Here is a 13599-nt window from a genome sequence, read left to right as displayed (position 1 = left end):
GTGTCTGTCTTGACTCTGGCCCTGCGAACGCCAGCCCACTTCCAACTCGCATTGGGCGGATGCAGATGTGGCCACGCCCCAACCACGCCCACTTCCAACTCGCATTGAGGCAGTCGGTTCATATGCAAAATAGGGAGGCGGAGCACTCGGAGGGTCACAGCAGTCATGACTCTGGTCACAGGCAGCCTCAAAATGAATGGCAGTGAACGAGAAGCCAGCGTATTGAAGGATAAAACTCGCTGTTTTGAACTTGTAATCGCCCGGGGAAACTTCCTTCAAAGTTCACCGCCTGCCTCGTGAATTCAAGGAAATGACAAAAAAGTGGGACAAGCATACGTACATCCAGATGACCACGAGCACTTGTAGAATCCACAATCCCCCCCTATCAGCTCAGTGTGACAGCTGTCAAGACACTCTCGGCGAAGTTCTATTACGAGACGTTCCACTCGCCAGGTACTGCACTGTAGGGGCGCCAACGGAGGACTGCAGACTACATTCAGAATGAATGGGCTGCGCTCCCGTCTCGACAGCGCCCCTAACTGCAGGCATGGCTTAAATAGCGAGAAGGCTGTAAATAGTGTACCCTCCGAATGCCCCGCTCGCTGGGTGCGTTCTGACAGCTGTCACACTGAGCTGATAGGGGGGGACTGTGGATTCTACAGGTGCTCGTGGTCATCTGGATGTACGTATGATTATCCCACTTTTTTGTCATTTCCCTGAATTCACGAGGCAGGCTGTGAACTTTGAAGGAAGTTTTCCCGGACGATTATTAGTTCAAAACACCGAGTTTTATCCTTCAATACGCTGGCTCATCGTTCACTGCCATTCATTTTGAGGCTGCCTGTGACCCTCCGAGTGCTCCGCCTCCCTATTTTGCATGTGAACCGACTGCCTCAATTGGGCGGCCCCATCCTTAGTCGCGCCCCTGGCCACGTCGCGCTCTGGACTCGCCATTTTTCAACCGGGCGTAGGGTAGCCGCTGATAAAGGTGTCGGTCAAGCCTTCAAACGACTGTCTGACTTTATCAAGAGTTGCAGTCTGACCGATTCAATCAAAGTACACCGGGTCTCATCTGACAGAGAGAGGAGCTAGAAGTGCTCTGTCTGCGGTAGGAAAATGAACATATTCCGCCTCACCGGGGACCTTTCCCATTTAGCGGCTATCATCATCCTGCTGCTTAAAATATGGAACAGCAGATCATGTGCCGGTAAGTCAGCAAGCTAAATTTAATTCCACCAACGGCGAATCTTCATTTTTAACACCTTGAATGACTTGGCTTGCGAAGCATGCAAAGCAATGTGAAGTTGCACTGCAGAAGTTGCAGTATCACAGCCTGTGATTTGGTAGTGGGTGACATGTTAGCATGCTACAGCAGCTGAGGAATCCGCTGTTCCAGCGTGCGAGGCCTTGGTTAGCGCACAGCTGACTGACAACCAATGGAGACTCTGTAGCTAGCTGGCTAATGTTAGCCTTTCAGTCAAGTCACAATGGATTGTCAGAAGTAAATATGGTTGGTTGCGGTGCTGATTTTTCTCGGGCATGAGTTTGACGGCAGTATTAAGTGGTCTGTCCTAATAGGCCAAAGGACGTCTGGTCCATATAAAATGGGAGACATGTAGCGCAATCTTCAAAATCATAATAGAAGTTCACAGGGTCACTCAACTAGTGATGATGGCTCACTAGCAAATGTTAGCTGGCTTAGCAGAATGACTGTCAACCTCCTGCCCTAATACCTGAAATCTCGGTACATGTCAAAAGGTCATGAATGATATTAAATCTTCAAAGGCCATTCTACAAGGTTTAATACACTCTGGAGTGGACACACACACCAATTTGTTGATCAGTTCTTGGAACTGGTAGTGCTGAAGTTCTGTGCTTTTGGTGGGATTGAAACGAGCTTAATTTGGTGGCATGAAGGCTAAGACACGTGTCATTTGAGGGCGTTTATTGTACGTGAGAGCAAACTGTCAAAGTAATCGAGCTATCATGTGAATTCATTCATTCGCGAGCAGGTTCCACGTAAAATCTCCTTTCCAGACCGACCTCTGACGTGGCAGCTCGGCGTGAGAAGGCGGATATATTGGTGCAAGGAAGTAAAGATAAAAGCACGGTCACCTATTTAAGAAGTCGATTTCGAACCTTGCAGTGACGCCTAACTAGTTTTTCGCCCACTATTTCCAATCTCGTTTTATCATCTGTTGTTTTCCTTTTGAACCTCTTCAGCTGTCACAGGCATGCCCTTTGAGCAAACTCGTCCACGTCAGTTTGGATTGATAACACGCCTAGCCGGAGTACACTCTGTTTATATTGTGGTGCTAATGGTATCTCTACTATCAGTGATGAACAACGACTTAACCTCTGAGTAACACAATCATGGAAGAATAGTCAATGGACGTCTGAGCTGTCATAACTAAGTCATCGGATCTCAATGGAATTTGACATTTGAATTCCAGCAGCAGCAGCAGCACTCAGGGCATGCTTCCACGTGTGTCAAAACCTCCCGACGGCCAATATATAGATTAGTTTTCTCCACGCCTTTCTTCTACATCTCCAAATGAAGCCGCAGAACCAGCCCTGTGTGCAAACAGTGCGCTATTCCCAGAAATATATTGACAGCAGCACCGTTTGCTGCATGTACGTGGAAGTTTTGCGTCCTGTCTCTCTTCTAGACCAATCAGGGTGCTCAGAGTGGCAGACAGGCATTCTGATTGGCTGTCTAGAGTCAGATGTTAGTACACTTCAAGGGGCACACAATCAACTGAACACACTTTTTGCCACTTTGATCTTGTGCACAAAGCTCCTTGACACATATTTTATATAGATGAGGTTGCAGAGAGATATTTAACTCATAATTTTTAGTATGCTACCTTGTCTCCCATCTCTGCTTTATTCATCAAAGATGGATGGAAGGTGTGCAACAGTATTGACTGTAAACACCATAAGTATGTTCTATGTTGTCACATTAAGACGATTAAGCACATTGTAAAGACACACAACACACTTAACTGGTAGCTACACATGCATGCAGGTACATTCCCATATTAAGAGATTTTTTGTGTCACCTGTGGAAGGTGAGGATTTGGGACTCCAGATGTCTTATGGTGCCAAAACAGATAACGACCTACAAGAATGAGTTAAATAGCACAACTCCTCTTGACCTTTTATTGTTAGCGCCACCTGCTCACCTCCTCTGCTCCACTGTGTACGATTCACATACACCTGTTCATCGCTAACAACATGCTGTTTCCTCAGGCGTCTCTGGGATGGTTTGAAGTTGTGCAACATCACCACCATCCATGGCATACACACATTATTTAGACGCCATTGTCCCATTTAGATGAAGTGTCGATGACGTTTCGGACCTAGTGCATTTTCAATGTCTCCAGTGGACATTAGTAACATTGAAAATGGACTAGGTTCGAAACATCTGTTGCTCCAGTTTTAGCCTCTGACTTCTGATGTAACTTCTCGGCTACAATATACGTTTCTACACAAGCCTTGTGTACGCCCTCCTTATTCATTGCCTCAAGTGATTACAACTTTTTGGGAGCGGATGCACCAAGAGGCAGACGCTGACCATTTTTGGCTTTTCTTTAGTGTTGTAATTAAACCATAAAGTTACCTTTGCTTTGCACTTGAACATGCACACGGTTCACCTCTAACGACGTGCCATTTTTTCGCTCTAAATACTATGTAATATATCATGTGCTAGTGTCTGCTTGGCCATCTGTGCACTTGAATGTACACCTGTTCACCTCCTAACGACGTGTCGTTTTTTTCCCCTCTAGGCATCTCGGGGAAGAGTCAGGTGCTGTTTGCTCTGGTGTTCACCACGCGCTACCTGGACCTCCTCACCTCCTTCATCTCCCTCTACAACACCACCATGAAGGTCAGTCAAGGACACCATAGGACATTACATTACATTACACTCAGCTGACACTTTTAGGGGTTTTTCAACTTTATTTAGACAGGACAGTGAAGAGTGGGTCAGGAAGCAAGAGACGGGGGAGGAATGGGAAATGAACCCGGGTCAGGAATCGAACCCGGGTCGGCCACGTAGCAGTCCATTGACCAGCCAATTAAGCCACGGCTGGGTCTCAGCTGACACTTTTATCCAAAGTGGCTGACGGTTATTTACAGTGGGTATTGGTTACAGTCCCTAGAGCAGTGTGGGGTTAGGTGCCCTCCTCAAGTGCAACTCAGCCATGGAGTGCGGTAGGGAGTTGAAGGATGGGTTTGAAACCTGCAACCCTCTTATCTAAAGCCCATCTCCTTGACCGTTAAGCCACGGCTGCCCCGGGTGACCTTTCCATATCGGAAAGTCAACCCAGTCCACATCGAATGTAGCTTCATGTAGATGTTTCAGTCGTTGACACAGCCGACAGAGGGGCAAAGGGGAGAAGGCGGCCCAGAATTGATGACGTTGTCCTGGGCCCAAGCAAAGCTGTCAGGGGCTGTCTGCATCGCTGGTTGACGTCTCCATATGGGGAAGTCTTCCCTGCTTCCCTGTCTCCATTGAATGTGGCATCATGGTATGTGTCAGATGGACAACATGTGGATGGATGGACAGCATCTCCATACGATGCATTTTTATTCAATATCTTACAGGACAGTAATCTAAAGTAAAATCTAAAGTCTTTCATTATGGTATCGAAAAGGTAATGCCCCAAAAAGCCACTCCGAATCTGATGATTACTTTTGCAAGATATTGAATAAAACTTCAAAGCACAATTAAAAACACATCATTTCATTTGCAATGGGGATATTGTAGCCTAGCGAGCTAAACCCCTCTAGGCTAGGGATATTGAATAGTGGGGAAAATCAGACTAAAGGCTGCTCAGCCAACATTGACAGCAGGAAAGACTTATTGCTTTCTATACGGAGGCGGGAGACACTGAAGCAAGAGACAACAAGCAGCTGGAAAGGACGTGAGGAAGTATGACTGACTTGTGCCCTCTGTTTCATCTCAGAGACTGGCCTGATTAGAGGAAGAAGAGGAGCAATTGCTGTTTTGGTTTACTGGGGTGCATTTCTGGAGAGCGTAGTTTTTAGCAGTTAGTAAGTAGTTGCCAATGGGAAAATGCATTGCAACCAAAAAAGTATCTAACATAGCAACTTCACTTTCCAGAAATGCACCCCTGGTTTGCTTGTTCCTTTCCTTCCTCTCAGTAGTGTTGTAATTATTACACCACCAGTGTTTCCCCCCAGAATTTTCACAAGTGGTGTGGGTTAGCCTGATTATCATCGACTTTCAAATCTCTTGGAGATTTGGTCTGACCTAGAGCATAACAATTAACATTTCCCAAACGGTCGGCATGGTTGACCCGCCTCCCGTCGTTTGCCACTGTTTGTTTTTTTTCCTCACAAAGTGTGAGGATTTCCCGATTTTTCTGGAGCTCAGAAACGATATTTGTATTGCTCCTGGCCTGACTAGAAGCAACGGTGAAGGTGTTCACTAGTAGGGTGCGGCCTGGCTAGGTGTGGGTGATTGGACGGCAACAGAGACAAGTGATTATCATCATTGGAGAAGCCACATTGTGCGATTTCAAATGAAACATGATATGAAACCACCTGAGTCGGAATTGGGACCCCATTACATTGTCTGAATTGAGACGGGTGGGTGGGGGGCTTTCAGTGGATTTTGTCCTGCGTCTGGTCAATGATGTCAGTGGCTCTCCCTGAAGCCTTCATAGCCAACCCTTTTTTGCTGCTATTGACCTGTAGCTGTCATGTATCAAAACGGGTTGTGCTTCACGTTGACACATGGAGCAGCAGTGGTGAAGAGGACACACCCTTATTAACAGGATGTACCGTAGTAATTGCATCACCATACAGCCAATGTGGCTAGCTTTGAGTGACAGCAGATCTTTGCACAGCTCTTTTCCTTCTTATCTTCACCTGGTGTGTTTGCATTTACACAGAAACGTTACAACACGCCTACTACTACAGAGTACATTTGCATTGGTATGTGCTCAGTGTGTCATTTAGGAAAATGTACTGACTCCACGTTTACCATTTCTACAGTATGCATTTTCTTAGATCAGTGATTCCCAACTAGGGATAATTGAGCACACATCAGGGGGTAAGTTACGTGGGAAAATATCATGGGCCTAACAAATGTATGAAGCAGCATAGTGAGATGGGGATAGAGGAGGAGATGCAGAGCATGAACGAGAGGGTACACATGGCATAACAAAAAGGCTTTTTGGGCCTTTATTTCAGATAGGACAGCGACGAGTGACAGGAAGTGAATGGGGAGAGAGAGATGGGGTAGGGTTGGGAAATGACTCAGGCTTGTTTTGAACCTGGATGCCCCTGGGCATGCAAGCCCATATATGGGGGGCTTCGCACGCTATGCTACAGCACCCCCATAAACTACTTTTTGTGTTTTGCGCTCTTCAGGTCATCTACAGTGGCTGTGCATACGCCAATGTGTGGTGCTATAATAATGTAAATGTTATCTGTTGTATGCCACAGTGTTCCTAATGTAATATAATGTTATAATAAATGTATTCATGTCATGCGTTTTCCTCCCCTCAGGTCAGGGTGTGTGTATGCCACCGTGGCGTGTTCCTAATGTAGTAGTACCGTAATAATAATAATAATAATAATAATAATAATAATAATAATAATAAATCAGATAATGTTTTAATAATGTACATGTGTTTTGCTCTCCTTAGGTCATCTACATTGGGTGTGCGTACGCCACCGTGTTCCTCATCTACTCCAAGTTCAAGGCCACGTACGACGGTAACCATGACACCTTCAGAGTGGAGTTCCTGGTGGTGCCAGTAGGGGGCCTAGCGTTCCTTGTCAACCACGACTTCTCACCCCTCGAGGTAAACACATACAAGATGGTGTCTTTTGTGTAACACACACACACACACACACACACACACACACACACACACACACACACACACACACACACACACACACACACACACACACACACACACACACACACACACACACACACACACACACACCATTTACTGTCTACTTGAAAGTGTCCTCCTCTGTCCATACCCAGTTTTTTATGTTGATGTGTCAGCATCACCTCTCTTCTATCTCCAGAATGTCCTTTCCCCCCCATTATGTACAAAAAGCAAGGCAAAACAGAAGTACAATTGCGGTTACATTTACGTGTGTGTGTGCCTGCGAAGAGCTTCTTCAGGCTCTAGTTGATTCCACTTTCCTCGTCACTCTTGTTTGTCCCCAATTACGGTGAGCGGTTTTCTTGTCATTAGATTTCTTAACTGACACTCTTAGGTGGTTAGTTTGTGTTTACATGACTGCCTGTCTGGTTTATTTGAACTGATCAGTGTCTCTCAGATCGCTAATCACTGAGATCAATAGAGGGCCAAAGGGCTAATCAATGGGTGAATGGTTAACACAAAGGACCAACACAGTGTCATGGTAGCCTGGTCCTGACCATCCCATAATACTATCATTTCATTTCGTATTTATGGTCTGGCATTTGTTTGCTCTGAAGCGATTGTAGGAAGCAGGAAGTTTGCACTCAGTTATGGTTTGAAATTATTGGACACCTCTCACCCAATCGTTGGCAGTTACTCAACAACAACATAGCGCAGACCAATGGCTCTGCCGCAGATGTGTACGTCATTGTCACGAGCGTCCTCCCCCTTTCGCCCCCACGTGGGGGGCGCATTCGCTTATTGGCTGTTTTCTGGGGGGGTGGGGGTGTTGCGATCAAAATTCTACTGATCCAAGCACTCCACAGAGAAGCACGGCCAGACTACAGTAGTGGAGCCAATCCTTTGGCGGAAGTACGTAGGATGGCTCGCGAGGCTTGTGTCATGGTAGGCACCAGCAGTGGTTTTAGACATATGGGGTATCTAGACAACAGAAGGGCATAACGCCATACAGTGTCATGACCTTGAGTATCGCAATTTCTGAATCCCATACAATTTACAGTTTGTAGGTGGGTCAATAAATGCTATTTTGGGCTCAGACATCAGGTGGTACAAACGGCAGCTAATGCCCATAATGTCTAGTAATTAATAGGTTATTGATGCACTGCTATGGGTATGCCACTAAAGACACAAAATATATAATTTAATCCATACAATAGGGACAATAACTGTTGTTGTACCACCCTGCCGTGTGCTACTACTGAAAGGTCATTGACCCAGGGGTCAGATGAATAACATAAACTACATGTCTTGTGAGAGAATTCTGACACGCACAATTGAATTAACGTTTTTGCAGTTCATTGCACTGAATCAATCAGTTGTATGGAATGGACCTTCAAAGGACTAGTAAGCTGGTTGACAAATTGGCACAGATGTAGGGAAGGTTTAAAAGTCCCTGCGTTTCTTGTAGTGTTTTGCATTTCTAGTTCTTTGTGGCTCCTTCCCATATTTTAAGTGTACACTACTAGGTGCTCTATTGCCAGCTATATTGCAAGTTAACAAGTTTATTTATTTAACAAAGGGACAGCATATATTACCAGCATTTAAAACAAAATGCTAAATATACAAGATTGTAGCCATGAGGCTAATTTCCATCTATTGTCCCTTGACGGGTTTGATCAATGAGATACTTCACAGTTTTAATTTTAAATCAATTAATTTCAGATTAAATGGATCTTAGATCATGAGGCAGTATGTCGGGTATGTGCAAAGTGTATTTAAGGGATGAAATGGGGTGAATCATGGCCCTGCTGTGGCCAAACTGTAGGGCACTCGTTTGCTATGCGGCCGACCCGGGTTCGATTCCTGGCCCGGGTCCATTGCCGACCCTTTCCCGTCTCTCTCTCCCAACTAACTTCCTGTCCTATCATAAATAAAGTCAAAAAGACCAAAAAAAAATCAATGTAAGAAAAAAAGAAATGGGCTGAATTTTAGGTGTAGCTATTCTTACTGAAAGCTCTGAATGAAAAGGGACCTTGCCTGTATTGGAACAAGTGTATTTTTAGGTCTTTAGGGTTTTTTTATTGTATGCTACATCAGGTTGGCAGTGGTCATCACACAGACACAATTGGCCGATCTCAAGGGAGCTTAGCTTTCTCCTGGACGCACACAAGCAATGTAGATAACATCATTCCACGCTGGGCTCCCTTCCCAGGCAGGGATTAAGTCCAAATTTGGCCCGTAGTGAAGAGTTCCCATTCAAACGTCCTCCTCGCTCCACTGCGTTTGCCTTAATTACCTTTTTATATCCATCAGATGGGTCCCCTCCCTTTGAACCTAATAGTGAGATCTTATTTCAAGGCTTATTTAACAATCAAGGAGCAGACATGTTTTTTTTTACCTTCCAAAGACCTACATAACTTGTCCTGAAACAGCCTAAACCTAACCTACTTTACCAGTATTTATCTTGTCCTAACATTCTTTATATCTCTATATATCTATATCCTGTCCTAACATTCTTTATATATATCGTTACATTCTCTTACATACAGTATACAGTATTCCTTCACCGATGCATTTACGCACAATTCAATGTTTGACCTCTTTAATTATTTTGAACCTTTTTTTGCTGTCCCATCTCCTCTCCTCCATTATTTTGACCTTTTTGTTGACCTCCTCCACCATGCAGATTCTTGCCTGACTAATCTTCTCCAAATTGCTATTCGCTCTCGCTCGCTCCATTCCTCCTCCTCTCTGTCCTCTCTGCCCGCCTCAGTACCATGGGGAGTAGAGCTTTCAGTTGCTCTACTTCCCAATTCTGGAATGCACGCCCCCCCAACCCACCACCACCACAAGAGTCTGTTGTGTTTACATTCTCTAAGCTTTTAATGTGTGCTGAGGTTTTTTTGTTTATCTTTGTATATAGTCTATATAAATGAAATGCATTATTATTGCTATTATTATTATTCTTATTAGATCCTGTGGACGACGTTCTCCATCTACTTGAGTCTTTGTCCATCCTATTCAAATCCCGACTCAAAACTCATCGGTTTCAGTTTGCATATTCATTATGTTTTTTCCCCCCTTGTGTTCACCTTATTCTTAGATCCTGTGGACCTTCTCCATCTACCTGGAGTCTGTGGCCATCCTGCCACAGCTGTTCATGATCAGCAAGACTGGGGAGGCGGAGACCATCACCACGCACTACCTGTTCTTCCTGGGCATGTACCGCGCCCTCTACCTCATCAACTGGATCTGGCGCTTCTACTTCGAGGGATTCTTTGACATGATCGCCATCGTGGCCGGCGTGGTCCAGACCATCCTCTACTGCGACTTCTTCTACCTATACGTCACCAAGGGTGAGTCACAATTAGTCCCAAAAAAGAAACTTGCTCCAACCTCTCCCAGCACGTACCTGTGTGTAAACAAACCTTCCCGGTCTCTAGCGCAATTCTTACAGCTCACAATGCACTTTACATCATGACAGTAGCTTATTTACTCCGATACAACGTCCAATTCGTATGTGCTGTGCTAGTCGCAACACAAGTAATGACTCCTTTAGAAGTTACCTCGTCACTGACTGCTCGCGCCTTGTTGGCTTAAACATCCACATACACAAACAGACAGTGCAGACCCTAAAGAGTGAAGACTTGCCGTCCTGAAGCGTGTGCTGGTGTGAAAAATAGAGATCCTAAAAAGTATACTTGTTATGCTATTTTGAGAGGGAATAAGCTGTACCTGAAGCATAGATGTTTGCGACTTCTACCTATACGCCACCAAGGGTGAGTCACAAAACTAGCTATACAGTTCGTCACCAAAGCAGAGTTATCCTTGCAACTAGAGAACTAGCAATGGGCCATTCAGACTCTTACGTCATGAAAGGTGATCAGGAGAGGTGATCAGACCATCCTCTACTACTGCGACTTCTTTTACTTAAATATCACCAAGGGTGAGTTACAAAACTAGATATAAGTCACCATTCAGACTTGTACATCACGAAAAGTGAGCTATTTACACCTCCAAAGGTGAGCTACAGTTAGTACTGTGACTTCTTCTTTTACCTATACTTCACCAAAGGTGAGCTATCCTAGCAGCTAGCTAATTAGCAATGGGCCATTCAGACTTTTACATCACGAAAGGTGAGATGTTGATATTAGACTGTGGAGAAAAGGGATGTTAATCGCAATAGTTATCACATGTTTTTAACACGCACCCTGTTGCCATCTGTTTTTATTTTCCAGTACTGAAAGGAAAAAAGCTGAGCTTGCCAGCGTAAAGTGCCAATCCCTGGCCCCTCAGCAGCGTAGCGAGCCGCACGGGCGGGCGGGCGGGCACAGGACATCACAGTTGCCACGGCGCCCAGTGCAAGATGCCTGAGACGGAGTTCGAATAGCAACACCAACAGCAAGACCAACACCAGGGATCCACCACTCTGCTTCTTCTGATGTCTCCTGACATGGCGACACACACCAGAGGGGTATACCAAGAAGCTGGTTCAAGAGTAAATCAGGTTGTTCAGAGGTAAATAATTTCTAATAGAGGAGCCTGGAGTCCTCATGTTCTTGAACATGAGGACTCCAGGCTTTTCTATTAGATGATTTACCTCTCAACTTAACCTGGTCTACTCCTGAACCAGCTTCTTAGTAAAGACCCCAGCGGTCAGCGGCTCCAGAACCAAGCCAAGGTCATCCCCAAAATGGCTTATCTCAACTCCACTCTTCTTTTGTAAAATGTTTCGTTTTGTTTCATTTGTTTTATTTTTTTACCCTTCCCAGTCCTCTCCCACTACAGCAAGCCTTCGGGTTCCCGTTTTACGCATCTTGCCTTAACCTTTTTATTCTTCTGTACAAAGGAAAATAATGAACGAAGCAAAAGTGTTTTTTTCTACATGAAAAGATGTTCACTCTCTCCACAATTTGAAGCGCATCACTGTTTAAAACCAACAAAAAGAAAGAAAACAAAAGGAAAAACTCTTTAAAACGCCTTGAAATTTGGCATTGTACAACACTCGAGAGGACTTCTTCACTTGTTCTTATGGTGGATATATTGAGTATGTTTGTCTGAGGATTTGTAATCAAAAAAAGTATACATGTGCATTGTTTCCTGCAACGACAGAGGGGGACGCGACTGTCGGACTGACTGACTGTGTGTGCGTGCGTGCGGTTGTTGTGTGCGTGCGTGTCTTGAGTGTGTGTACTTGTGTTTGTGTTTGTGTGTGTGTGCGTGCGTGTTTGTATGTGCGCTTGTATGCACTCCCTTTCCTCAAACCCCATGACAGTTATTTGAATGGCTGTTGTTTTTCTTACGAGTGCATTTGTCACCCCCCCTGTACATTCCTCCTGTAACGAATGCCAGTCATGAAAGGATGGCTCCATCACCAAGCTGCTCTGCCTTCACTTTTTGTTTTAGTTTTTTTTCTCAAGTCAGTAAAGGCCATTGTTTTTTCATTCATTCAATCAATGTTCTGCTACCTTATGGAAATGTTGAATACCCTTTTACCCTGCTCACGACAGTGTTGGGTGACATCACACCATGTACCTGTAAATCAGTTGAAATGGAATCATCTGTTTACCGATATGTTATGTACCGTCATGATGTCTAACAGGTGCCTATACTAAGAAGCTGGTTCAGGAGTAAACCAGGTTAAGTCAAGAGGTAAATCATCTAATAGAAGAGTCTGGAGTCCTCATTTAATGATAACTAGACTCCTCTATTAGATGATTTACCAGGCTCTTCTATTAGATGATTTAACACTTAACTTAACCTGGTTTACTCGTGAACTAGCTTCATAGTATAGGCCCCAGGTGTCATAACACTGCTGGATTTCCATTGCTGTAGATGACCGTCTTCATGTAACTGGCTAATAACTTCTTTTTTAAATTTAACTTTGTCTACCCCCCTCGCTCTCTTTTTGGAGGCCCATATCAAATTCGCTTTCTTTAAATGGTTCTTTCATTTCAAGATTTTGCCAACAGGAAACAACTGATGGAATACAAGTGTTGATGGTCAGTGTTGTTTTTTTTTTTTTTTAAGTGCTAATACTCTTCTTACTAAAAGATCAGTTGTACCTGGACCAATATCAACATTATGTGCATATTGATGGACTCAGACGGGTTTTTTTTTACCTGATAAGTTTCATTTATTATGAGCAATGTCACAAACAATACATCAATACTCTTGTTTTTATCAACATACCCCAATCATTCCTCTCTTCTTTTTTGTGTCGTTTTATTTTCCTCATTTATACTTTTTTTCTTTTTTTAAATAGAGCTTTTGCATGATGTGACCATCTTGAATAAAGATTTTATGGGAAACACTGTTCCAGCATTTAGCGTCTCTGAACCGTGGGTGCGGAACCTTATGGCCCTCTGAGGCCATTTTGTCTGGCCCCCAATATTATTTTATGCTATGCAGTTTCACATCAAATATGACTAGTTTTGTAAAGCAATCTTAGAAATTATACTTCTTGCAATACAATTCAGGTGTACAGTATTGTCAGGAGAGCCGATGAGGGGGGGTGGGGGAGGGGGGGGGGGATGAATGAGGTTCCTCACTCCTGCTGTAAACCGATGTCACACACCTTTTATATAGCCAAGTGAGCCTTTAATTTTGAGAACCTTGTCTTCCAAGTTTGAATTCAAATAACAAATGAATAAGATACATCGATGAGTATTATACTGTATAAAATACTGATATGATCGATAATTGACAATACAATATATCA

The 13599-nt window shown here is 44.2% G+C and overlaps 1 protein-coding gene across 1 annotated transcript; it reads left to right on the top strand.

The window, feature by feature from the left end:
* The first annotated feature begins 939 nt into the window (after window positions 1-939).
* On the top strand, window positions 940-13194 carry kdelr2b (KDEL endoplasmic reticulum protein retention receptor 2b). Its single transcript, XM_063221994.1, has 5 exons — window positions 940-1207; window positions 3789-3889; window positions 6681-6839; window positions 9982-10234; window positions 11117-13194. Exons 1-5 carry the CDS (start codon window positions 1117-1119, stop codon window positions 11149-11151), a joined length of 639 nt encoding a protein of 212 aa, XP_063078064.1. The 5' UTR covers window positions 940-1116; the 3' UTR covers window positions 11152-13194.
* The last annotated feature ends 405 nt before the right edge of the window (window positions 13195-13599 follow it).

This window comes from Engraulis encrasicolus, chromosome 17 (genome assembly GCF_034702125.1).
Source record: "Engraulis encrasicolus isolate BLACKSEA-1 chromosome 17, IST_EnEncr_1.0, whole genome shotgun sequence".
Taxonomy (NCBI): domain Eukaryota; kingdom Metazoa; phylum Chordata; class Actinopteri; order Clupeiformes; family Engraulidae; genus Engraulis; species Engraulis encrasicolus.
Note: the sequence above shows the minus strand (reverse complement) of the source record. Positions and strands in the feature narration are given on the sequence as shown.